Source organism: Mus musculus, chromosome 12 (assembly GCF_000001635.26).
Source record: "Mus musculus strain C57BL/6J chromosome 12, GRCm38.p6 C57BL/6J".
NCBI lineage: Eukaryota > Metazoa > Chordata > Mammalia > Rodentia > Muridae > Mus > Mus musculus.
In genome coordinates, this window is record NC_000078.6 from 114903253 (window position 1) to 114930477 (window position 27225).

The following is a 27225-nucleotide window of genomic DNA, read 5'->3' on the forward strand; positions in this document are numbered from 1 at the left end:
ATTCCTCTTAGGACTGCCTTCATTGTGTCCCAATAGTTTGGATATGTTGTGGCTTCATTTTCATTAAACTCTAAAAAGAATTTAATTTCTTTCTTTATTTCATCCTTGGCCAATGATTCATTGAGTAGAGTGTTGTTCAATTTCCACATAAATGTTGGCTTTCTATTATTTTGGTTGCTATTGAAGATTGATCATATAGGAAGTATGGGATAATTTCAATATTTTTTAACTGTTGAGTCCTGTTTTGTGACCAAATATATGGTTCATTTTGGAAGAGGTATCATGTGGCACTGAGAAGAAGGTATATCCTTTTGTTTTAGGATAAAATGTTCTGTAGATATCAATTAAGACCATTTGTTTCATATCCCCAGTTAGTGTCCATGTGACTCAGTTTAGTTTCTGTTTCCAGGATCTGTCCATTGGTGAGAGTAGGGTGTTGAAGTCTCCCACAATTCTTGTGTGAGGTGCAATTTTTGCTTTGAGCTTTACTAAAGTTACTTTAATGAATGTGGCTGCCCTTATATTTGGGGCATCAATATACAGAATTGAGAGTTCATCTTGGTAGATTTTACCTTTGATGAGTATGAATTGCCCCTCCTTGTCTTTTTTGAAAACTTTGGGTTTAAAATCAATTTTATTCCATATAAGAATGGCTACTTCAGCTTGTTTCTTCGGACCATTTGCTTGGAAATTTGTTTTCCAGCCTTTCACACTGATGTAGTGTCTGTCCTTTTCTCTGAGGTGAGTTTCCTTTAAGCAACAAAATGTTGGGTCCTGTTTTGTAGCTAGTCTATGTCTTTTTATTGGGTAATTGAGTCCATTGATATTAAGAGAAATCAAGGAAAAGTAATTGTTTTTTCCTGTTATTTTTGTTGTTAAAGTTGGGATTCTGTTCTTGCAGCTGTCTTCTTTTAGGTTTGTGGAAGAATTACTTTCTTGTTTTTTCTAGGGTGTAGTTTCTGTCCTTGTGTTGGTGTTTTCCCTTTATTATCATTTGAATGGCTGGATTTGTAGAAAGATGTTTTCTGAATTTGGTTTTACCATAGAATACTTCGGTTTCTCCATCTATGGTAATTGAGAGTTTTGCTGGGTATAGTAGCCCAGGCTGGCATTTGTGTTCTCTTAGGGTCTTCATATCATCTGCCCAGGATCTTCTGGCTTTCATAGTCTGTGGTAAGAAGTCTTGTGAGATTCTAATAGGCCCGCCTTTTTATGTTACTTGACCTTTTTCCCTTACTGCTTTTAATAGTCTATATTGGGCAATAGTCATAAATAATATAAAATACTTTGGTGTGACTCTAACTAAGGAAGTGAAAGATCTGTGTGATAAGAACTTCAAGTCTCTGAAGAAAGAAATTAAAGAAGATCTCAGAAGATGGAAAGATCTCCCATTCTCATGGACTGGCAGAATCAATGTAGTAAAAATGGGTATCTTGCCAAAAGCAATCTACAGACTCAATGCAATCCCCATCAAAATTCCAACTCAATTCTTCAACGAATTAGAAAAGACAAACCGCAAATTCATCTGGAATAACAAAAAACCTAGGAGAGCAAAAATTCTGCTCAAGGATAAAAAACAAAACAAAACAAACAAACAAACAAAAAAACCCTGGTGGAATCACCATGCCTAACCTAAAGCTGTACTACAGAACAATTGTGATTAAAAACTGCATGGTACTGGTATAGCGACAGACAAGTAGACCAATGGAATAGAATTGAAGACCCAAAAATGAACCCATATACCTATGGTCATTTTTATCTTTGACAAAGATGCAAAAACCATCCACTGGAAAAAAGACAGCATTTTCAACAAATGGTGCTGGCACAACTGGTGGTTATCATGTAGAAGAATGTGAATTGATCCATTCCTATCTTCTTGTACTAAGGTCAATTCTAAGTGGATTGAGGAACTCCACATAAAAACAGAGACTCTGAAACTTATAAAGGAGAAAGTAGGGAAAAGCCTCCAAGATATGGGCATAGGGAAAAATTCCTGAATAGAACAGCAATGGCTTGTGCTGTAAGATCGAGAATCCAGAAACGGAACCTCATAAAATTGCAAAGCTTCTGCAAGGCAAAAGACACCATCAATAAGACAAAAAGGCCAACAACAGATTGGGAAATGATCTTTACGTATCCTAAATCAGAGAGGGGACTAATATCATATATATATCAATAAGGGGGCCTCCAGAAAATCAAATAACCCCATTAAATAAAGGAGCTCAGAGCTAAGCAAAGAATTTTCACCTGACAATTAACGAATGGCTGAGAAGCACCTGAAAAAATGTTGAACATCCTTAATCATCAGGGAAATACAAATCAAAACAACCCTGAGATTCCACCTCACACCAGTCAGAATGGCTAAGATCAAAAATTCAGGTGACAGCAGATGCTGGCGAGGATATGGAAAAGAGGATCACTCCTCCATTGTTGGTGGGATTGCAATCTTGTACAACCACTCTGAAAATCAGTCTGGCGGTTCCTCAGAAAATTGGACATAGTACTACCAGAGGATCCTGAAATATCTCTCCTGGGCATATATCCAGAAGATGTTTCAACCAGTAAGAAGGACCATCTACAGACTGCCATATCTGGGGATCCATCCCATAGTCAGCTTCCAAACGCTGACACCATTGCATACACTAGCAAAATTTTGCTGAATGGACCCAGATATAGCTGTCTCTTGTGAGACTATGCAGCGGCCTAGCAAACACAGAAGTGGATGCTCACAGTCAGCTATTGGATGGATCACAGTGCCCCCAATGGAGGAGCTAGAGAAAGTAACCAAGGAGCTAAAGAGATCTGCAACCCTATATGTGGAACAACAATATGAACTAACCAGTACCACCCCCCCCCGAGATCCTGTCTCTAGCTGCATATGTATCAGAAGATATCCTAGTCGGCCATCAGTGGAAAGACGCCCATTGGTTGTGCAATCTTTATATGCCTCAGTACTGGGAAATGCCAGAGCAAAGAGGTGGGATTCAGTGGGTGTGGGAGTGAGTGGAGGAGCGTGTGGGGGAATTTTGGGATAGCATTGGAAATGTAAAAGAAATAAATACCTAATTTTAAAAAAGAAAGAAAAAGTCTATATTTATTTAGTGCATTTGTTGTTCTGATTATTATGTGTTGGGAGGAATTTCTTTTCTGGTCCATTCTATTTGGAGTTCTGTAGCCTTCTGGTATGTTCATGGGCATCTCTTAAGTTTGGGAAGTTTTCTTCTATAATTTTGTTGAAGATATTTTTTGGCCCTTTAAGTTGAGAATCTTCATTCTCATCAACTCCTATTATCCGTAGGTTTGGTCTTCTCATTGTGTCCTGGATTTCCTGGATGTTTTGAGGTAGGATCTTTTTTGCATATTGCATTTTCTTTGATTGTTGTGCCCATGTTCTCTATGGAATCTTCTGCACCTAAGATTCTCTCTTCCATCTCTTGTATTCTGTTGCTGATGCTTGCATCTATGGTTCCAGATTTCTTTCCTAGGGTTTCTATCTCCAGCTTTGTCTCACTTTGGGTTTTTTCTATTGTGTCTACTTCCCTTTTTAGGTCTTGTATGGTTTAGTTCAATTCCATCATATGTTTGGTTGTTTTCTTGTTTTTCTTTAAGGACTTCCATCTCTTTAGCAGTGTTCTCATGTATTAAAGTCTTGCTTAATGTCCTCTACCAGCATCCAGAGATATGATTTTAAATCCGAGTCTTGCATTTCAGGTGTGTTGGGGTATCCAGGACTAGCTGAGTTGGGAGTGCTGGGTTCTGATGATGGTGAGTGGTCTTGGTTTCTGTTAGTAAGATTCTTATATTTGCTTTTCACCATCTGGTATTCGTTGGAGTTAGTTGTTATAGTTGTCTCTGGTTGGAGCTCGTTCCTCCTGTGATTCTGTTAGCCTTTATCAGTAGACCTGCGAGTGTATCTTTCTCTTGAGTTTCAGTGATCAGAGTACTCTCTGCAGGAAAGCTCTTCTCTTGCAGGGAAGGTTGCACAGGTAGCTGGCCTTTGGACCTGCCTACTGACTGAAGATGAAGGCTCAAAACAGGGCCTCTCCCAGAAAGTGTGTCACTTCTTACTGTCCCAGAAGCTGTGTAGCTGCTGTAGTCCACACTATCACCTGCTCAGAATAGTCACTGAGGGATCCGGGACCCAAGATGGCTCCCTTAGGTGCTCCACAGCAGAGCCCTGCAGGGCAGAGTGGATACCTTTCCTCTGGCAGGGAAGGTGCTAGATGCCTAGAACCTGAAACTGGGTCTGTCCCAGAAGCCTTGTTACTTCTGCTGTCTCAGAAGCTGTGTAGCTTCTGTAGTTCACACATTCACTTGTGCAGACTAGTCACTGAGGGATCCTGGAACCAAGATGGCTCCCCTAGGTGCCTTGTTTCCAGTCTTGCTTTGGAAATTAAAGTTAAGAAATTAGATGAACCTCAGAAGAGAATTTGAACTTTGGACTTTTTTTCCTTTCCTTGGAAGTTTTATTTTTTCATATTTCAAATATTATCCACTTTCCGGGTTTCCATTCTTGAGGCCCCCATCCTATCAGCCCCATTCCCTGCTGATAAGAGGGTGCTCTCCTGCCACACACACACACACACACACACACACACACACACACACACACACACCTGCCTTCCCACCCTGACACTCCACAGAATTGGGATATTGAACACCCACAGGCCCAAGGGCAATTCTTCCCACTGATTTCCAACAAGGACATCCTCAGCCTCATATGTGACTACAGACATAGGTCTTACCATGTGTATTATTTGGTTGGTGGTTCAGTCCCCAAGAGCTTGAGGGCAAGAGGGTTCTGGCTAGTTGACACTGTAGTTCCCACTAGGGAGCAGCAAACCCCCTCATCTCCTTCAGTCTCTATTCTAACTCCTCTGTCAAGGACACCTCGCTCAGGCAAGTGGTTGTCTGTGAGCAGTTGTCTCTGTATTTTCTAGATTCTGGAGGATACCTTCAGGAGACAGCGTGTCAAGGCTCTGATCAGCAAGAGGTTCCCAGCATCTGCAATAGTGTCTGAGTTTTGCAACTGCATATGGGATGGATCTCCAGGTAGAGCAGTCTCTGGATGGCCTTTTCTTTCGACTCTGCTCCACATTTTATCCCCATAATTCCTCCTGTGAGTATTCTGTTCCCTCATCTAAGAAGCATCCACACCTTGGACTTCCTTCTTGACATTCATATGGTCTGTGAATTGTATCTTACATATTCTTAACTTTTCAACTAATATCCACTTATCAGTGAGTACATACCATGTGTGTACTTTTGTGATTGGGTTACCTCACTAAGATGATATTTTCAGGTTCCATCCATTTGCCTGAAAATTTCATGAAGTCCTTGTTTTTAATAGCTGAGTAATTCTCAATTCTGTAAATGTACCTCATTTTCTGTATGCATTCCACTGTTGAGGGACAATTGAGATGTTTCCAGCTTCTACCTATTATGAATATGTCTTCTATGAATGTGTTGGAGCATGTGCCACCCAAATACTCAAATGCTTGAACAAGCCTAAGGGGCCAGGAAGTCAATGTGATGGTTTGTATATTTTCAGCCCAGAATAGCACTATTTTAGGTGAGGTCCTGTTGGAATAGGTCTGACACACTGGGTGTGGGCTTTAAAACTCTCAGCTTCTTGGAAGCCAGTATTCTGCTAGCACCCTTCAGATGAAGATGTAGAGCTCTCAGCTCTGTTGGCACCATGCTGGCCTGGATGCTGTTATGTTCTCCTGCCTTGATGATACTCAACTTAACCTCTACAATTGTAAGTCAGCCCCAAATAAATGGTGTCCTTCATAAAATTACCTTGGTCATGGTCTCTGTTCACAGCAGTAAAACCCTAAAAAAGACATATGACATATATGAATAGTAAATTCAGATTGCAGTAGGATTTACTGGACAACACTCTTATTTCTAACCATTGTCTCGGAGTCTTCATTTCCATCTCTCCTATAATCATTCTCACTCCACCATCACAGGACTGTTCAACTTGACAATGGCAGAAATGATGGAGCTCTGCATCCTGATATTAATACCTCTTATATTCTAAAACTTCTGGCAGACCATAGAAGCAAGTTAGTAAAACAACTAAAAATCACTTAAAACTTAAGACTCTGTCCTTTTCCACTCTGTTGCAAAATCTCATGTTGCCTGTGGTCTTGGTCCTGATGAGAAGATTCAAAATTTAGTAAAAAGTCTGGGTCCACATGAACCTCTACTCTACCTAAGATTACAAGGAAATTTGTGTTGGAGCAAGGTAAATGACCCACTTCATTTATAAAATCAGGAGTTGTGAATAGGAAGTAAAGACTTAAGACTTTGAAAGGGCTTTTTCTTTGCTCAGAACTTGGTGGAATTTTACAGGTTAAATTCAGCTTATGTTTTACTCCCAGCTATTCCAAAGTTCTATTCTTTCACACAATACTAACATAATATTATCATGCATAATCATAGTTTCCCTTTTTTGTTGTTTTATGAAAGAAGAAATAAGTCAATGAAAGTGTTCACTGTTATCCATATGGACAAGGCATGGAGTACTCTAGGGACAGCCTAATCAACAGCATGTACTTCATGGATGTCCTTCTAGAAAGCTGAAAAAGCACAATAGGTTTTTAAGAAATAGACACAAAAAAAAACACTATTCAAATGACTGCATCTAAGCAAAACTACAAGTGACTATTCTCTAAGTCTTGTCAGTTCCAAGGCAGCTTTCTGTACCTCCAGAGTTTTTGTATCATACAGGATGTGGTTATAACACTGTGTCTTGTAGAGTAATAGACCGCAGAGTCCTCAGATTTCAGGCTGCGGAGCTCCATGTAGGTTGTGCTGAAGGACTAGTCTACAGTCAATGTGGCCTTGCCCTTGAACTTCTGGTTGTAGCCAGTATCACCATTGTAAGGAATAATAAGTCCAATCCACTCAAGGCTCTTTCCATGGCTTTGCTTCACCCAGTGCATTTAGTAGCTAGTGAATGAGTAACCAGAAGCCTTGCAGGATATCTTCACTGAAGCCCCAGGCTCACGAGCTCAGGTCCAGACTGCTGCAGCTGGACCTCAGAGTGGACACCTGTGTGGAGAAAGGAAGAATTTATGTAAGTGACATCGCAGGCCATTTCTTTTCTTTAGATTTGGAACTGGTGATCCCATTAACTGTAGTTCCTGACAGGAGGAAGAGAAAGTTCTAGCTCCATTCCATGGTTAGAGTCAGTGTGTTCAGGGACTGTGGAGAGGACACAGGTCATATGTTGTTTTCAGGGTGTGGACATCCCTGTTTTTAACCACCATAGACTCAGGTAATTTGCATATTCATGAGGAGGGGACTTCTTACTTAAGAACTTAGTCCAACTAGAGAAGAGCTGGAGAGGAAGGACTGAAAGGTACATGGGTCAAGCAGCAGGATTATGCAAATCCAATTACTCTTTTAGGAAATATATCCCATACATGTTCTATAAGTTCTGCACTGCTGGTATTTTTGTAATTACATGGACGAATCTTTCAATCTATTATTGGCCTAAGTCTTTGGCTCTACTCTATGGATATGTTCACATTTTGATTTAGAGATAATGGTTTGTGAAGATGAAGATGATGCTGAAGAAAATAATGATGATAATGATGTTAATACCCATTAGATGAGTGCAGTTTAAAAATATTTAATGTATTAATTAGTACTCCATCAGATGTTGATAAGGAAGAAGACAAAGGCGAAAACTAATGACATGGATATGGAAATTGTTGAATCTTTACTCACTATTGATATGAGTACACTAGTGCAGTATACTGACTTTGGAATTCTATTTGAAATTGTCACCAAAAAACAGAAATAAAACTGTGCTGTGTCCCAGCTGAATCTCTCCCAAGTATGTACTCAAATAACTCTATATTATTACAAAAACAGTTGCACATCCATGTTTATTGCTTCTCAATTCACAGAATCTAGGAAATGGAATCCGTTTAATTTCAAAAAAAAGGACAAATAAATACTGACAATGTCTGGGTTATAGACAATGAAATATTTCTCAGTTTAAAACCATGAACTCTTATGTTATACTTATGTGTAAGAACATGGAATATTTGCTCTATGATGACAGCCAGGTTCATAGAAACAAATGCTTCATGTTTTCATTCATGTGTGGTTCCATGATTTGAATAATATACTATGATCATTCCTACCTCTACTATGTCTCTGGTTTTCCTTGGGACCTTCAAATATGTCTCTCTTACAATATACTGACCAAGTCTTTTTTATTGGTTATTATATTCATTTATATATCAAATGTTATATCCTTTCTCTGGTTCCCCTGCACAAATCTCCTATCCCATCACACCTGCCCCTGCTTCTGTAGGTTGCACCCCTAAACCATATATCCACACTTGCCTCATCCCTCTAGAATTCTGTTATGCTGGGTCATCAACCATTCACAGGATAATGAGCCTCCCCTGCCATTGTTGACAGGTAAGCTAATCATCTAATACATATGCAGGTGGAGCTATGAGTCCCTCCACGTGTATTCATCTACATGCTGAGGTGCTTGGGGCCACTAACCTTATGTGACTGATATCCACAACTCTCTAAGGTGGGCTATGGCTACATGACAGGGGTCTGGTGTCAGGAACAGATCAAAGCTCCTACTCTCCCTTCTGTGACCCTGCAGCTTCAAACTGAGTTCAAACTTAGAGGCTTCTTCTCGTGATCCACTGCCCAACAGAAAGTAATTCCCACTCAGTCCAAACATATACAAGATGCTAGTCTAGATATTATAAGTCCATGTATATGTATGCACATGTGTGTGTATGTGTTTTTGTGTGTATGCTTGCCTGTGTGTGAATGGGTCATCAATGCCTGAATGAATTTCAGAAGAGACTTTGAACTTTGGACTTTATTTTCCTTTACTTGGTTATTTTATTTATTTATATTTCAAATAGTATCCCCTTCCTAGGTTTCCTTTCTGGAAGCCACATCCCATCACCACAACTTCCTGCCTCTAATAGGATGTTCCTCTACACACACAGCCACACCTGCCTTCTCTTCCTGGTATTCCACTGCATTGGGGGCATTGAACCACCTCAGGCTCAAGGGCCATCCTCCCACTGAGGTCCAAACAAGGACATCCTCTATCTCATATGTGGCTGGAGCCATGGGTTCCTTCATGAGTATAATTTGGGTGGTGGTCGTGTCCCTAGGAGCTTGTGGGGGGATGTTCTGGCTGGTTGCTCCCTCAGTGTGGCTGCAAATCCCCTCAGTGCCTTCAGTCCCTTCTTTAACTCTGGAGACAACGACCCCTTGCTCAGGCCAGGATTTGGCTGTGTTCATTTGATTCTGTATTTTTCAGATTCTGGCAGGGACTTTCAGGAGACAGCCATATCAGGCTCCCATCAGCAAGAAATTCCCAGCATCTGCAGTAGAATCTGGTTTTGGCAACTGTATATGGGATGAGTCTCCAGGTAGGGCAGTCTCTGAATGGCCTTTCCTTTCGTCTATGCTACATATTTTGTCCTCATAATTCCTCCTGTGAGTAATCTGTTCCCTCTTCTAAGATGCACAGAAACATGCACACTTTGTTCTTCCTTCTTTAGCTTCATATGGTCTGTGAATTGTATAATGCATATTCTGAAATTTTGGCTAACTTCCACTTATCAGTGAGTACACACCATGTGTGTTCTTCTGTGACTGGGTTACCTCACTCAGGATGATATTTTCAAGTTCCATCCATTTACATGCTAATTTAATGAAGTAATTGTTTTTAATGGCTGAGTAGTATTTGATTCTGTAAATATATAACATTTTCTGTATGCATTCTTTTGTTGAGGGACATTTGGGTTATTTCCAGCTTCTAGCTATTATGAATATGGCTTCTATAGACATATGAGAGCATGTGTTTTATTACATGTTGGAGAATCTTCTGTCTATATGTCCAGGAGTGATATAGCTGGGTCCTCAGATAGTACTATGTCCATTTTTCTAAGAAATTGCCAGAGGACTGTCAACATTCTTGAGACCACTATAGTCTATAAGAACTTTGGAAGTTACACTGAATATACTTTGCATTTTGGTTTATTTATGTATGACATCCACGGACACAAATGCTTTAACAAGCCTATGAAGGCCAGGAAATCAATGTGATGTTATGTATATGCTCAGTCTACAATAGCATTATTATAAGGTGTGGTCCTATTGGAATAGGTGTGTCACTTGTGATGTGGGCTATAATATTCTCAGCTGTTTGAAGTGAGTATTCTGTTACCATCGATCAAATGAAGATGTACAGCTCTCAGCTCTGCTTACACCATGCTGGCCTGGATGCTGTCATGATCTCCTGCCTTGATGATACTTGACAGAATCTCTACACCTGTAAGCCAGCCCCAATTAAATATTGTCCTCCATAAACTTTCTTTGGTAATGGTATGTGTTCACAGCAGTAAAACACTAAACATGACATGGGACACATATGAATAGTAAATTCAGATCGCAATAGTATTTACTGGACAGCACTCTTATTTTAACCTTTGTCTCAGCGTATTCTTTCTCATCTCCTCAATAATCATTCCCACTTCACCATCACAGGACTGTTCAACATGGCAATGGCAGAAACGATGCAGCTCCTCATTCTGATATTAATACCTCTTATATTCTAAGAGCTTGGAACTTCTGGCAGACCACATAAGCAAGTTAGCAAAACACCTAAAACTCACTTAAAACTTAAGACTCTGTCCTTTTCCACTCTGTTGCAGAATCTTGTGTTGCCTATGGCCTTGGTCCTGATGAGATGCTTGAAAGCTTTATTAAAAAGTCTGGGTCCACATGAACCCCTACTATAACTAAGTTTACAAGGAAATTTGTGTTTCAGGAATTTAAGTGACCCTCTTAATTTATAAAATCAAGAGTTCTGAATAGGAAGTAAAGACTTAAGACTTTGAAAGGGCTTTGTCTTTGCTCAGAGCTTGGTGGAATTTTATAGGTCAAATTCATATTATACTTTATTCCCAACTATTCCAAAGTTCAAGTTTTTTACACAATAAAACACACTTTTATCATGCATAATCACATTTTCCCTTTTTTGTTGTTTTATGAAAGAAGAAATAAGTCAATGAAAGTGTTCACTGTTATCCATATTGACAAGGCATGGGGTACTCTAGGGACATCCTAGTAAACTGCATGCAATTCATGGATATCCTTCTACAAAGCTGAAAAAGCACAATAGGATTTTACTAAATAGACACAAAAACACACTATTCAAATGACTGCATCTAAGCAAATCTACAAGCAACACTTTTCTAAGTCTTGTCAGTTCTAAGGGAGCTTGCTGCACCTCCAGGTTTTCTGACACACTCAGGATGTGGTTACAACACTGTGTCTTGCACAGTAATAGACTGCAGAGTCCTCAGATGTCAGGCTGTTGAGCTGCATGTAGGCTGTGCTGGAAGATTGGTCTACAGTCAATGTGGCCTTGCCCTTGAACTTCTGATTGTAGCTAGTAGTACCATAGTTAGGATTAATTACTCCAATCCACTCAAGGCTCTTTCCATTGCTCTGCTTCACCCAGTTCATGTTGTAGTCAGTGAATGAGTAACCAGAAGCCTTGCAGGATATCTTCACTGAAGCGCCAGGCTTCACCAGCTCAGGTCCAGACTGCTGCAGCTGGAACTCAGAGTGGACACCTGTGAAGAGAAAGACAGAGTGGATGTGAGTGACATCCCAAGCCATTTCTTTTCTTCAGATTTGGAACTGGTGAGTTCCTTACCTGCAGTTCCTGAGAGGAGGAAGAGAAAGATCCAGCTCCATCCCATGGTTAGAGTCAGTGTCTTCAGGGACTGTGGAGAGGACACTAGACATATGTTGATTTCAGGGTGTGGACATTCCTGTTTTTAACCACCATAGACTTAGGTAATTTGCATATTCATGAGCAGGGGACTTCTTAAGATCCTAGTCCACCTGGAGAAAAGCTGGAGAGAAAGGACTGAAAAGTTACTTGGGACAAGCTGCAGGATAGTCCAAATCCAAACACTCTCTGAGAAAATGCGTCCCATACACTTTCTGTGAGCCCTGCACTGCTGGTATGCTTGTTACTATAGGGAGGAATCTCTCAATCGATATTCGGCCTAAATCTGTTGCTCCACTCTGTGGCTATGTTCACATTTTAATTTACAGATAATGATTTGTGAAGATGAAGAGGATGATGAAGAAGATAATGATGATGATAATGATGGAAATGCCCGTTAGCTAAGTGCAGTTTACAAAGATTTAATGTCTTAATTAGAACTCAGTCAGATGTTGATAAGGAAGAAGGCAAATGAGAAAACTAATGACATGAATGTGATGTGGAAAATGTTTAATCTTTACTTATTATTGTTATGAGCATACTAGATAGTGTAGCATACTGACATTGAAATTCTGTTTTAATTTGTCAGCAAAAGAGTAAATAAAATTGTGCTGTGTCCCAGCTCCATCCCTCCCACTATTGTACTCAAATTACTCTATATTACTACCAAGACAACTGCACACCCATGCTTATTGCTGCTCCATTCACAGCAGCTGGCCAATAGAGTTCACCTAGATTTACAACAAAGGACAAAAACTACTGACAATGTATGGGTATAGACTATGAAATATTCTTCACTGGTAAAACATGAACTATGGATTGTATGCCTATGTGGAAGAACCTAAGAAATATGCTCAATGAGTTCATTGAGGTACTTAAAAACAAATGCTTCATGTTTTCATTTATGTGTGGTTCCATGATTTGAATAATACAGTATGATCATTCCTACTTCTTTTCTATCACTCTGGTTTCCCTTGCTACCTTCCAATATGTCCCTCTCACAACATCCTGACCATGTCCTTTTAATTGGTTATTTTATTTATTTATATATCAAATGTTATCTCCTTTCCCTGGCTCCCCTTCACAAATTCACTATACCATCCCACCAGGCCGTGCTTCTACGCGGTTGTTCCCCAAACCACAGGTCCACTCCTGCCTCATTCCTATGCATTCTCCTATGCTGGGTCATTGAGCCTTCACAGGACCATGAGCCTCCCTTGCCCTTGATGGCAGATAAGGTAATACTCTGATACATATGCAGCTGGAACCATGAGTCCCTCCATATGTACTCTGTGTGTGTGTGTGTGTGTGTGTGTGTGTGTATTTGTGTGTGTGTGTGATTGTGTTTGTGTGTGTTGTATGTGTGTTTCAACATTTTTATATTTTAAGAACTTTTTATATATTTTCTTTTTTTGAATCTATAGAGAAAATGTAAGTGTTTGTATTTGAGTGAGTGGTGAATTTTCTAGCATAAGTTTGGAAAGAATATCAGTGATCAGAAAACACTATATAATTTTAATACCTATATTTTATTACTTTTATTTTTTTACAGCTCAGTCATTGCCCCCCTCCAGATCCATTCTCTGACAGTTCCTCTTTGTATCCCCCTGTCCCCACTTCAGTAGGATGCGCCCCTTCAGAAGGTTTCCCCACTCTGTGAGGCTTCTTGTATCTCCAGATTTAGGAGCAACTTCTCCCACTGAGGCCAAAGCAGGCTGTCCTCTGAATATATGTGTCAGGGTCCTTGGAACAGATCCTGTATGATACTGGGATGGTGGCTCAATGTCTGAAAGATCTCAGGAGTCTAGGTTAATATATAATAACAAAACAAGAAAATATACATCTTTGAAGTGTTTAACACAGAATTTTCACAGTGTTTGAATATGGAAATGTTGCAAGTCAATAACAGTAGGCATGTGTAAGTTAAGAAAGAAAACCACAGAGGATACATAGTAACACCATACCAACATCTCTCTGCTGGGGATTCTTTGCCCTATTGTGACCCCTGCTGTTCATGAACTCACCTGGAGGTATATATTTCATCATTTATAATGTAGTTGCCCAGTGTGACTTCAACAAATGGAGATGGAGATAGAATTATGGACAGATTATGAAACTCTGTATAGAACTAACCAGGGCATACATCAAATCAAAAACTTTAAATTTTTACCTGATCTGTATATATCATGTTGTTGTTGTTGTTTCTAAGTATTTAGTTACAACTGCCCATACTTTCATGATTTGGTCGTTATACATGTGGTTTCCTCATACTTTCTCTATTATTTTCTTTGCACAAAATTTATGTTCCAGTCTAGTGCCTAATAACAACCCCCTCTCTCAGGACACATATCATCCAAGTTTCCCTGCTCTCCGTGCTAATAGGATAGTGATATTGCCCTTAAAGTCTGGCTCCTTTCACATGTATACTGCAAATTTCTAGTGGCACTTATAGTTTACCTATGGATAGGCAAATTTTCTTTGTATATTTACCTATAACACTTTATTCTGAGAAAAAAACCTTATTTCTATATGCAGACCCCTAGAAATTCTCCAAACAAGTTAAGTGAGGATGTTTTTATAGACAGAAAGATGGGATCATGAATGTTTGATGCAGATTGGAGATCTTGTGGGATTAGATTTTAGGATCCAGTACTAGAAAGAGATATTGGCAAAGAAACGTGCCCTTGATATATTTTTCAGATCACTTTGGAACACATTGACATCCGACTGTATTTCCAAAGAAAAGATAATTAAGTATCTACAAGAATTGAAATATAGAAAGTTAGAAGAGCTAGGAGCATTAAATAGATGATGTACTTGTCTAGCCCAGGAAGAATTACAAAGACTGCAGGGTTATTTTTATGACCTCATGTCTGTCCTTTTATGAAACCGTACTATCTTACATATGGCTGGAAGATGTTGACTTTGTAAATGACATAATGCTGCCCTCAATCTCACTGAAGACTGGGGGTCAGAAGATATAAAAAATAAGTGCTTGCTATAAAAATTTTATGTTTGAGATTTTATAGTTCTTTTTCTCTGATTTAAACCTGTACCACTCTGAATCACAAGAGAATTTTGGCACAAGAAAATAGAGAAGCATTTACCCTCCCCAATATAAAATTTGTAACCCAACCTCTTTATATGATTTCAGTAAAAGTCTGGAGCTGAGTGAAGTGTAGAGAGCATGCTGAGCCTGTAGTTTAGGAGCTCTCATTGCAAGAACAGCCTGTCAGCTTGTAATGCAAATTGTGTGTTTTCTTATTTCTCTACCAGGTATTCCTAGTCCTTTACATCCCGCAACTTGTGTAGAAGCTGGACTCAGCAGAATAGATAGCTAGACAAATACTTATGCTCTTGGTAATGTGTGGGGGGGAACCAAAAAACCAAAAATCACAGAATAGTTTTAGGGTTGTGTGTGTTGGATTAAATTGATAAATACAGGAACTGATATGATTTGACAAAATGAAGGAATAGAACATTTAGGATTACAAATTATGGCTGTTTAAATGTGAATCTTCATAAGTAATCACTTGCTTTGTAATTTAAATATTACTTCAGGTCAAGAGAAACATTTGACGTCCACAATTGGAAAGCACATTTGCCAATAAGACAAATTTATTTCTAAGAATAATTTTTGAAGATTACTTGATGGTATTCAATTTAATAGCAGTAAAAAGAATTACCAAGACAAATAGCAAAGATGTCAAGTTGTGTGGATGCTAGTTTGCTTCAACTGTGCTCTTGGAAGAGTCTCTCAGATTGCTCCAAAACAGCTACTCCAATTGAGTTTTCACATACCTGAAACTGGCCACTTGTTTGTTGATATGTGGCTTTTACAGGGAGAACTATCATCCTGTGCCTGTTACCACCTATTAAGTAATTTTAGATGTCATTCTCAGAGGATACAATGAAATTAGCAACACATAGGCATCCCTGATAGTTATTGCTGCCACTCATTTTGTTGATCTGTGACAATGATTACTGTGGAGTTGATCAGAAAAATGGGATCTGAGTTCTCTCTCTTAGAGCCCATGGCAACAGGCCAAGTTCTAGTTTTGAGAAATGGCCCAGAAATTGAAAGTAATTACTGCTCTTCTGGGTTTGGTTCTCAGTGCTCACATCAGATAGTTTACAACTAAATGCCTGTAATTCCATCTTTAAATGATCCATAGCCATCTTCTGGTCTCCAAAAGTGTCGACACACATATGTGTTGCAAATAGCCCTGGGGCTAATTATATTTGATGTTAATCCATTCTCCTGTGAGTGACTGTGAACAAGGAATGAGTCAGCACTCAGGTGATTACCTGTAAACCTGCATTCCACCTTAAATTGTAAAATAAAGAAGATCTGATGATTGGAATGATAGAAGAAAAAGTGAAGTAGAAGTTGGGGAGAGGAAAAGGAGAAAATGGAAGAGGGAGATGACACAGAGCAGGATGAGGAAGAAGAAAAGTGGAGCAGAAGCACAGGGCCTGGAGAATCTGCAAGTTCTAAGGGGTCTCATAAATGGAGCAGATGGTAGTATAGCAGTAGATCTGCCCATTCTAGGTACACATCATGTATTCATACTAATTTAGTTGTGATTTCATTGCTGGGGCATATTTGGCCTGGAGATTTACCACAGCAAAATGGTACCAAACGTTTTGATTTGAATTCAACTAACCTAAGATAAAATTTCACTGCCCCCTCAACCCTTGAATTATAAACTTTTGATACTTAATTCTGGGAAATCTCACCTGTAGTTCAGAACCAGATAAGGAATATTAATCCCTGACTCCATGTAGAGAGATCATTGATAATCACCTATTATAATAGGTATTAATAAAATATATGTGTGTGGATTCTGGTAGAAAGCACAACAGATAGATGATATAACAGGATGGTTACTCTAGGCAGAGAGTTTAACAATTAAAAACTATCTGCTTCCTATGGGAAGATGTTAGTGGAAGTTTAAATTAATTGCTTTAAAGTTGTTATAATGATATTTTGCTGTAATAAGTTTTACACGAGAGTCATATTCTGGATAACATGGGCTCCACAGGAATTTTGGGTTTAAATCCTGGTTTGACAATCTGCATCTTATATGCAGTTATAGAAAAAAAGGGAAAAAATGGAAGGAAAGAGGAAGGGAAGGGGAGGGGAGAGGAGGGGAGGGGGGAGGAAAGGGGAGGGGAAAGGGGAGGGAAGGGGGAAGGGGAGGGGAGGGGAGGGGAGGAAAAAAGAGGGGGAGGGGAGGGGAGGGTATGTGGAAAGGGTGAAAGGGTGAAAAGGAAGGGGGAGAAGGGGGACAAGGGGGAGAAGAGGGAAAAGGGGGGAAAGGAGGAAAAAGGGGAAAAGGGGGAGAAGGGGAAAAGTGGGAGAAGGGGGAAAAGGGGGGAAAAGGGGGAGGGAAAAAGGGGAAAGAGAAGGGAATGGAGACAGGAAAAGAAAGGAAAACGGAAAGGAAAGAGGAAAGGAAAGGGAAAGACATATAGATGTCTGAATCAATTGTTTTAAAGATGGTATAATAAACCAGGCAGTGGTGGCACACACCTTTAATCCCAGCACTTGGGAGGGGCAGAGACAAGCAAATTTCTGAGTTCGAGGCCAGCCTGGTCTACAGAGTGAGTTCCAGGACAGCCAAGGCTATACAGAAAAACCCTGTCTCAAAAAAACAAAAAACCAAAAACAAAAGACAAACAACAAACAAACAAAGGAAACAAACAAACAAAAAAAAACAAAAACAAAAGATGGTATAATAAAGTCTGCAGGAGACTAATATTCTGTCTAACATTCCTCCACAGGAATTTTGTCTTAATATCCTGACATGAAAAATTAGAAAGGTATAAATAGGCTAAAATGTGTGTGATTTTGAGTATTGTGGTTGTTTTATTGTTCCTCTGGGACAGTGGGCAAGCTACAGGTTTTCTTGGTTACCAGCTGAAGGATATGCTGACTTGGGAAAAAGGTTTTGTCTTTGTGTTTTTTGGAAAAGGTAATTAAGATATTTACACCTTTCAGAGTTATATGGATCAGATTTGCTAGAGGAAGACCCTCTGAAGATTCCAGAGAATCAAACAAAAAGGTTATCTTGATGATAATAAATTTTTGTTTTGAGATTCATATATTACAAAATATGGTGAATTTCATTGTCAGACATTCAGAACTGACCTGCCTGAACTCCTGATGTCTGGTTTTTTCACCCAGATCCAGTCAGGACACAGACATCAGAGACTAATACAATCATTGGTATGGCCTTCTTAAAGCCAACCAGCTCCCGATTTTTCTACCCTTTCCCTTCCCTTCTCAATGGCCATATTCAGCTCGAAGAAGTTATGAAGAGTTGTAGTCCCAGTTCCCTAGGCTTTGGAATTAGGGGTGGTTATTATAGGTTGTCTTTGATACTAAAAATATTAAAGTACAGGGCTTAGACTCAGTTCTTCTATTGCTGCTATTATAAACAGATTTGATATGTTTAAGTCTGTGAATTAACGGCCAAATAGGAAATTCATGGCTCTGAGTTACTGTTAGGGTGTTTTCAGTTATTTTAATTAGGAATGGCTGAGAGTAGTTAACAGAGAACAGTCTTGATTTCTTCACATAGATAGTTTTCAAAAATATCAGAAGTCCACAGAATGTGACAGGTAATGATTATTTATTATTTATTATTATTTATTCACTTTTTGTTGCGACTAGTCTGCTCCTGACAGCTTTCCCTGTCTTGGATTCAAAGAAGAAACTGAACAACTTTGAGTTACTCCAGTTTTGGTGAAACAGCCACTAGGCAAGAATTGCCTCATTTCATCTACAGACACAATACTTTCCAAAGAAAGACACAATTACACTTTAGGACAGCTTGATTCTACTGAGACAGAGTAGGGTAGTCCTTAATATACCAGTTTCTCTAAATCTGTCAGATGACCCTGGCCAGTAGGCTGAAGACCAATGCTCTAACCTGTTGAAATGCGTGACTTTCCAGGTGATCAGCAGTCTGTATGGATTGGCTAAGTTTTGGAAGCTGTTTTAAGCTGCCTATATATTTTCAATTAACATCAGTCATTCTTGGATTTCTGATGGGGTTGAAAAACAACATAGTCTCCTAGCCAACTCAGGCTTTTTATTTGGAGAGGAACAGTTTTGAGAGGATGGTTTTCAGATGGCATTCAATCTAAAGCCAATGCATAGTCAGATGTAAAATTGTAAGTCTTTTAAGTAAGGACAGATGACAGAGGTTCTGTTTAATTAACAAAGATGATGGACTGGGTATAGGTCTCTTGTACTTTATAAATTGCAAAAGAGTAATAGTTATGTTCAATTATATCTGAGATAAAATAGTGTTTTAATTGGACAGAAAGGGAGAAATGTTATGGACAGCCCAGGGCTAATTATAATTGATGTTAATTCCATTATCCTCTGAGTGGTTGCAAATGAGGAATGAGTCAGCACTTAGGTGATTTCCTGTAAATGTGATTCTCACCTTAATTTGTAAAATAAAGGAGAACTGTTGATTGTAATGATAAACAGTAAGGTAGAGTAGAAGGTGGGGAGAAGAGAGGGAGAAATGGAAGAGGTAGAGGATACAGAGGAGGAAGAAAAGTGGAGCAGATGGACCCCTCAATCAGAACACTGGTTGGCTTCAAGCATCCACCTCTGTATTTTTCAGGCTCTGGTAAACCTTTCAGGAGATACCCATATCAGGCTCCCGTCATCAAGAACTTGCCAGCATCTGCAATAGTGTCTGGGTTTGGCAACTGTATACAGGATAGATCCCCAGGTAGGGAAGTCTCTGGATGGCCTTTCCTTTTGTCTGTGCTCCACATTTTGTTTCCATAATTCCTCTTGTATGTATTTTACCCCCCCCTTCTAAGATGCACAGAAGCATTCACACTTTGATCTTCCTTCTTTACCTTCAAATAGTCTGTGAATTGTATCTTGGGTATTCTGAACTTTTGGACTAATAACCACTTAAGAGTGAGTGCACACTGATATGTGTTCTTTTGTGAATGGATTCCCTCACTCAGGATGATATTTTCAAATTCCATCCACTTGCCTGTGAATTTCATAAAGTCCATTTTTTTAATAGTTGAGTAATCCATTGTGTAAATGTACCCCACTTTCCTCTCTTGAGGGACATCTGGGTTGTTTTCAGCTTCTAGCTATTATGAGTATGTCTTCTATGAAGATATTACATCATGTGTCCTTATTACATCTTGCCGCATCTTCTGGGTATATTCCCAGGAGTGGTATAGCTAGGTCCTCAGGTAGTACTATGTCCAATTTTCTGAGAAACTTCCAGAGGACTTTCAACATTATTGAGACTGCTATAGACTATGGGGACAATGGAAGTTAGACGAAATATATTTTGCATTATGCTTTCTTTATATATGCCCCCTACAGACTCAAGTGCTTGAACAAGCCTATAAGGGCCAGAGAGTTAAGTGTTATGGTTTGTATATATTCAGCAGAGAGTGGCACTATTATAATGTAAGGTCCTTTTGGAGTAGGTGTGTCACTCTGGGTATGGGCTATAAAACACTCAGCTACTTGGAAGCCAGTATTCTGCTGGCACCATGAAGATGTATAACTCACAGCTCTGCTTGCACCATGCCCGCCTGGATGCTGTTATGCTCGACTGCCTTGATGATACTGGACTGAATCTCAAAACCTGTAAGCAAGGCCCAGTTAAATGTCCTTCATAAACTTGTCTTGGTCATGGTCTATATTCACAGCAGTAAAATCCCTAAATATGACATATGACATATGTGAATAGTAAATTCAGGATTGCAGAAGTATTTACTGGACAGCAAACGTTTTTCTAACTCTTGACTCAGAGATTTCTATTCCATCTCTTCTATAATCATCCTCATTCCACCCTCAGAGAACTGTCCCACTTAGTAATGGCAGAAATGATGCAGCTGTGCATTCTGATATTAATACCTCTTATATTCTAAGAGCCTGGAACTTCTGGTAGACCACATAAGCAAGTTATCAAAAGACCTAGAAGTCACTTAAGACTTAATACTGTACTTTCCTGTATTGTTACAGAACCTTGTGTTGACTATGGCCTTGGCCCTGCAGAGATGCTTCAAAGCTTTATTAAAATGCCTGGGTCCCCATGAGCCCCTACTATACCGAGGTTTACAAGGAAATTTGGGTAGGAGTGGGGTTAATGATCTGATTCATTTATAAAATCAGCAGTGCTAAAAAGGAAGTAAAGCTTTGCAAGGCACCAGTCCTGCACCTGCCCATTTCCATCAGTAACTGTTCTCTGAGTATTCTCAACATGAATATGTTGGCTAAATTTTAGCAAGCTTTGTTAGAAGATCACTGTACACTTATTTAACTACAATTTGTAATGTGACATTAATTAATGTATCAGAGAAGCACCGAAAAAAGTCTTTGAAAGTGCATCTTCTTACTCAGAAGTTGGTAGTATTCTACAAGTCAAATTCATATCCTACTTTATTCCCAACTATTCTAAAGTGTTACTCTTTCACACAGCCCAGACATATTTTTATCATCCACAATCACAGTTTCCCTTTTTTATTGTTTTGTGAAAGAAGAAAAATTTCAATGAATTTGGACACTGTTATTGATATTGACAAATCATGGGGTACTCTAAGAACATCCTAAATCAACAGCTTGTAATTCATGGATGTACTTCTGCAAAGTTGAAAAAGCACAATAGTTCTTAAAATTAACAGACACAAAATGAACTACGAAATGAGTGCATCTGAGCAAGTAATCAAGTGAATATTCTTTAAGTCTTCTCATTCCCAGGGCATCTTGCTCCTCCTCCTCCTCCTCCTCCTCCTCCTCCTCCTCCTCCTCCTCCTCCTCCTCCTCCTCCTCTAGGGTTTCTGACACACTCAGGATGTGGTTGCAGCACTGTGTCTTGCATGGTGAGAGACTGCAGAGACCTCAGATGTCAATATGCTAGCTCCATATAGGCTGTGCTAGAGGATATATCTACAGTCAATGTGGCCTTGCTTTTGAACTTTCCATTGTAGTTAGTACCACCATTGGAAAGATTAATATCTCCAATCGACTCAAGGCTCTTTCCATGGCTCTGCTTCACCCATTCCATTTTGTATCTACTAAATGAGTAACCAGAATATTTGCAGGACAGCTTCATGGAAGCCCCAGCATTCACTACCTTAGATCCAGACTGTTGCAGTTGGACCTCAGAGTGGACACCTTTGAAGAGAAAGGCAGAGTGTATATCAGCGACATCCCAGGCCATTTCTCTTCTTCAGAATTGGAACTGTTGAGCCCATTACCTGCAGTTCCTGACAGGAGGAAGAGAAAGACCCAGCTCCATCCCATGGTTATAGTCAGTGTCTTCAGGGACTGTGGAGAAGACACTGATCATATGTGGTTTACAGGGTGTTGACATCCCTATTTTCAACCACCATAGTCACAGGTAATTTGAATATTCATGAGAGGAGGACTTTTTACATAGGAACTTAGTACAGCTGGTGAATTGCTGGAGAGGAAGGACTGAAAAGGCACATGGGTCAAGTAGCAGGATGTTCTAGTCCAAATCCAATAACTCCCTGAGGAAATGCATCCCATACACATTCTATGAGCCCTGAATTGCTGGTATGGTTGAAACTACAGGGAAGAATCTCTCAATCTTTATTACGCCAAAGTTTGTTGCTCTACTCTCGGATATATTAATACGTTGATTTACAGATAATGCTTCTTGAAGATCAAGATGTTGATGATGATGATGGAGATGCTTATGAAGAAGATAATGGTGATGATAATGATGGAAATATCCATTAAAGAGATTTAATGTCTTGATTAGAACTCAGTCAGATGCTGATAAGAAGGCAAATGAGAAAGCTAATGACATGAAAGTGTTAAATGTTTATTCTTTACTCATTATTGCTATAAGTGTACTAGTGTATTATACTGATTTCGGAATTCTGCTTGAAATTGTTACCAAAAAGAGTAAATAAATCTGTGCTGTGTCCCAGATCCTTCCCTCCCAAGCATGTATTCAAATGAGTCTATATTATAACAGAGACATTTTCACATCCATGTTTATTGCAGATCCATTCACAGCAACTGGGAGATGGAATCCATTTACATTAATAATAAAGGAAAAATAGATATTGACAATGTTTGTGTTATAGACCATGAAATATTCCTCATTGTAAATCCATGAAATATTTTGTGTATGTCCTCCACCAGGTCCACAAAAACAAATGCTTCATGTTTTCATTTATATGTGGTTCCATGGTTTGAATTATATACTATGATCATTCTTACCTGACTCTATCCCTCTGGTTTCCCTTTCAACCTTCCAATATGTCTCTTTTAAAACATCCTGACCAAGTCTTTCTTTCTTTTTGGTTATTTTATTTATTTACATGTCAAATATTATCTCCTTTCCCTTGTTTCCATCCAGAAATTCCCTATCCCATCATACCTGCCCCTGCTTCTACGAGGTTGCTCCCCTAAACCATATATCCCCTCTTGCCTCATCCTTCTAGAATTCTCCTGTGCTGGATCATCGAGCATTCTTCTCTGCAGGACCATGAGCCTCCCTGCCATTGATGGCAGATAAGGTAATCCTCTGATAGATATTCAGCTGGGGCCATGAGTTCTCCATGTGTATGCTTTGTTTGGAGGTTTAGTGCCTGGGAGCTCTGAGGATTCTGGTCTTATTACCACATTTAATGATGGATGCATATCTAACAATATAAGTCCAAAACAAAATAAACTCAACAGCGGTTTTGTAATCACTTTCTCTCTTTGTTTTTTGCATTAATTTTGTTGCACTTGACTTTTGAATATATATCTTGATTACAGAGTTGCATTTTTATGGGTTTCTGAGTATTTGTGTGTGTATGTGTGTGTGTGTGTGAGTTGTTTGTGTGTTTCATCTTTTTAAAGCACTTTTTATAAGTTTTTGTTTGTTTATTTCTATAGAGAAAATGAAAGATCTCACACGCGCTATTGTCTCTCCAGCAAGAACACACGCATGAGAAACCGGATCCTTCTGCAGCAACTTTATTACACCAGTTTCAACATGAAGAGGAAGACCCCCAAGCACCAAAAAGGCGCTGCTTATATACGCCTTAGTGTGGTGAGTCCACACCTGATTGGCTGCTCTCCCAGAGCCTCAACACCACACCCCGGGATGGGCCATGACTTGGCAGGAAAACACTCTCGCACATGCGCTCATTGCTTGTTTACCAATTAGGCCATGCAGGCACAGCGGAAACCGCTTCCCACAGAAAGAGTGTGCACTTAAGTGAGTGGTGAAATTTCTGGCACATGTTTGGAAAGAATATCACTGGTCAGAAAACACTGTATAAATTTTAACACTTATTTTTTTAAATGCTCATATTTTGACAATTCAATCATTGCCCTCTCCAGGCCCAGCCTTTAACAGTTCCTCTTCATGTTTCTCCCCCAACCCATCTTCAATAGAATGCCTCCCTTCACAGGGTTTCCCGACTCTATAGGCCTTCAAGTGTGTCAAGATTTAGGTGCATCTTCTCCCACTGTGACCAACCCAGGCAGTCCTCTGCATATATGTGTCAGGGTCCTCAGACCATCTCCTGTATGAGGCCTACATGGTGGCCCAGTGACTGATAAAACTCAGGATTCTAGGTTTATATATAATAAAAAAAAGAAAATATACATCTTTGAAGTGTTTAATACAGAATCTTCACAGTGTTTGACCATGGAATCGTTACATGTCAATCACAATAGGTTTGCATAAGTTAAGAAAGAAAACCACATAGGATACAGAGTAATCCCATACCCACATCTCTTTGCTGATGAGTCTTGGCTCCATTGTGACCCCTGCTGGTCACGATTTCACCTGGAGTTAGATTTTCCATCTTTTACACTATAGTTGCCCAGTGTGACTTCAGCAGTAACATATCCTTGCAATTAATGCGCTTGCAGGGCTCAGATGCAGGGAGAATTAGCTCTCATTTATAGGGGGATGATGACTGAAGTCTCAGACTGTGAATCTATGTTGCTAATACATTATCATCAATGAAGCTTTCAAAGTCACCTGCTTTCCTATTGGCATGGAACCTAGCTTTAACAGTTCTCATTTGTAATTAGGCATAAAAGGAAAAGATCATCTACATGTGGAGGGGCTTTGAGCCACTGCCCCTATGTGACTGATGCCCACAACTCTCTCTAAGGTGGGCTCTGGGTACATGACAGGGGTCTGGCCTCAGAAACAGATAAAACTCCTACTGTCCCTCTTGTGTCCCTGAGGCTTCAAGCCAAGCTCAACCTTAGAGGCTTCATTTCATGGTCCACTGCCCAACAGAAAGTAATTCCCATGCAGTCCAAACGTATACAAGATGCAAGTCTAGATATTGTAAGTCTGTGTGTGTGTGTGTGTGTGTGTGTGTGCGTGTGTGTAGACAACGCAGGAGAAAGAAGTTCATTGTAGTCAACAATGATGAAAAAGGAATTGTAGAGCTAAAGATTACGTTCACATTAGCTGCTGTGGTACAGAGTTTGAAGTTTGCCTAGCTGATTTCCAATCTTATTTTGGAAATTAATTTTAAGTAATTGTATGAATCTCAGAAGAGACTTTGAACTTTGAACTATTTTTTCCCTTTCCTTGGATACTTTATTTACTCATATTTCAAATATTATTCCCTTTCCAGGTTTCCTTTCTGGAAGTCACCATCCCATTGCTCCCACTCCCTGACTCTATGAGGATGCTCCCCTACACTAACCCACCCACACCCACCTTCCCACCCTAGCATTCCACTGCATTGGGGCATTGTATCCACTCAGGCCCAAGTGCCATTCCTCCCACTGATGTCCACACAAGGACATCCTCTGCCTCATATTTGGCTGGTGCCATAGGTTCCTCCATGTGTATTAGTTTTGGGGGTCCTGTCCCTAGGAGCTTGTGGAAGGGATGATCTGGCTGTTTGACACTGTTGCTTCCTCAGTAAACCACATCAGCACCTTCAGTCCCTTCTATAACTCTGGAGTCAAGGACCCCTCGCTCTGGTCAGGGTTTGGCTGTGACCATTTGATTCTGTATTTTTCAGATTCTGACAGAGAATTTCAGGAGATAGCCATATCAGGCTCCCATCAACAAGAACTTCCCAGCATCTGCAATAGAATCTGGGTTTTGCAACTGCATATGGGGTAGATCTCTCGGTAGGGCAGTCTCTGGATGCCCTTTCCTTTGGTCTGTGCTCCACATTTTGTCCCCATAATTCCTCCTGCGAGGATTCTTTTTCCTCTTCTAAGTGAGACAGAAACATCCACACTTTGGTCTTCCTTCTTTAGCTTCATATGGTCTGTGAATTTTATCTTTAGTATTGTGAAATTTTGGGCTAATATCCAAATATTAATGAGTGAACACAATGTGTGTTCTTTTGTGACTGGGTTACCTCACTCAGGATATTTTCAAGTTCCATCCATTTGCCTGCAAAATTCATGAAGTCATTATTTTAATATGGGAGTAATATTTCATTATATAAATATACCACATTTTCTGTATACATTCTTCTGGTGAGGGATAACTGGGTTGTTTCCACCTTCTAGCTATTATGAATATGGCTTCTATGAACATATTGGAGCATTGGTCCTCATTACATGTTGGAACATCATCAGGTTATATGCAAAGGATTGTTATAGCTGGGTCCTCAGACAATACAATGTCCAGTTTTCTAAGAAACTACCAGAGGACTTTCAACATTGTTGAGATGGCTCTAGATTATGGGGACTTTGGAAGTTGGACTAAATACACTTTGCACTATGCTTTGTTTATGTATGACATCCACAGACTCAAATGCTTGAATAAGCCTATGATAGCCAGGGTGTAAATGTGATGGTATGCATATGCTCAGCCTAGAGTGGTACTATTAGTAGGTGTGGTACTGTTAGAATAGGTGTCTCACACTGTGTGTGGTATATAAAACTCTTAGCTGCTTGGAAGCCAGTATTCTGTTAGTATCCTTCAGATGAAGATGTAGAACACTCAGCTCAGCTTGCACCATGCCTGTGTGGATGCTGTCATGCTCTCTTGCTTTGATGACACAGGACTGAAACTTTAAACCTGTAAGCCAGCCCCAATTAAATGTTTTCCTTCATAAACTTCTGTTGGTCATAGTCTCTGTTCACAGCAGTAAAACCCTAACTATGACATATGTAAAGCCTATGAGGTATAAATTCAAGATTGCAGTATGTTTTACTGGACAGCACTCTTATTTCTAACCTTTGACTCAGAGTTTTCCATTCCATCTCTTCTATAATCATCCTCACTCTACCAACAGAGTAGACTTGGCAATGGCAGAAATGATACAGCTATGCATTCTGATATTAATACCTCTTATATTCTAAGAGCCTAAAACTTCTGGTAGACCACAAAAACAAGTTAGCAAAACACCTAGAAGTCACTTAAGACTGAAGACTGTGTGCTCTC

General features: G+C 39.6%; 2 pseudogenes, 1 gene segment (V, D, J or C) and 1 further gene; all 4 read right to left on the reverse strand.

The window, feature by feature from the left end:
* Positions 1-27225, reverse strand: part of Igh (immunoglobulin heavy chain complex) — a 2751187-nt gene that overhangs the window by 1644485 nt on the left and 1079477 nt on the right.
* Positions 6759-7051, reverse strand: Ighv1-38 (immunoglobulin heavy variable V1-38; annotated as a pseudogene). Its single transcript is given in 1 exon segment — positions 6759-7051. A coding segment is annotated over 1 exon segment (293 nt).
* Ighv1-39 (immunoglobulin heavy variable 1-39) lies at positions 11347-11640 on the reverse strand. The segment is given in 1 exon segment: positions 11347-11640. A coding segment is annotated over 1 exon segment (294 nt).
* Positions 21689-21981, reverse strand: Ighv1-40 (immunoglobulin heavy variable V1-40; annotated as a pseudogene). Its single transcript is given in 1 exon segment — positions 21689-21981. A coding segment is annotated over 1 exon segment (293 nt).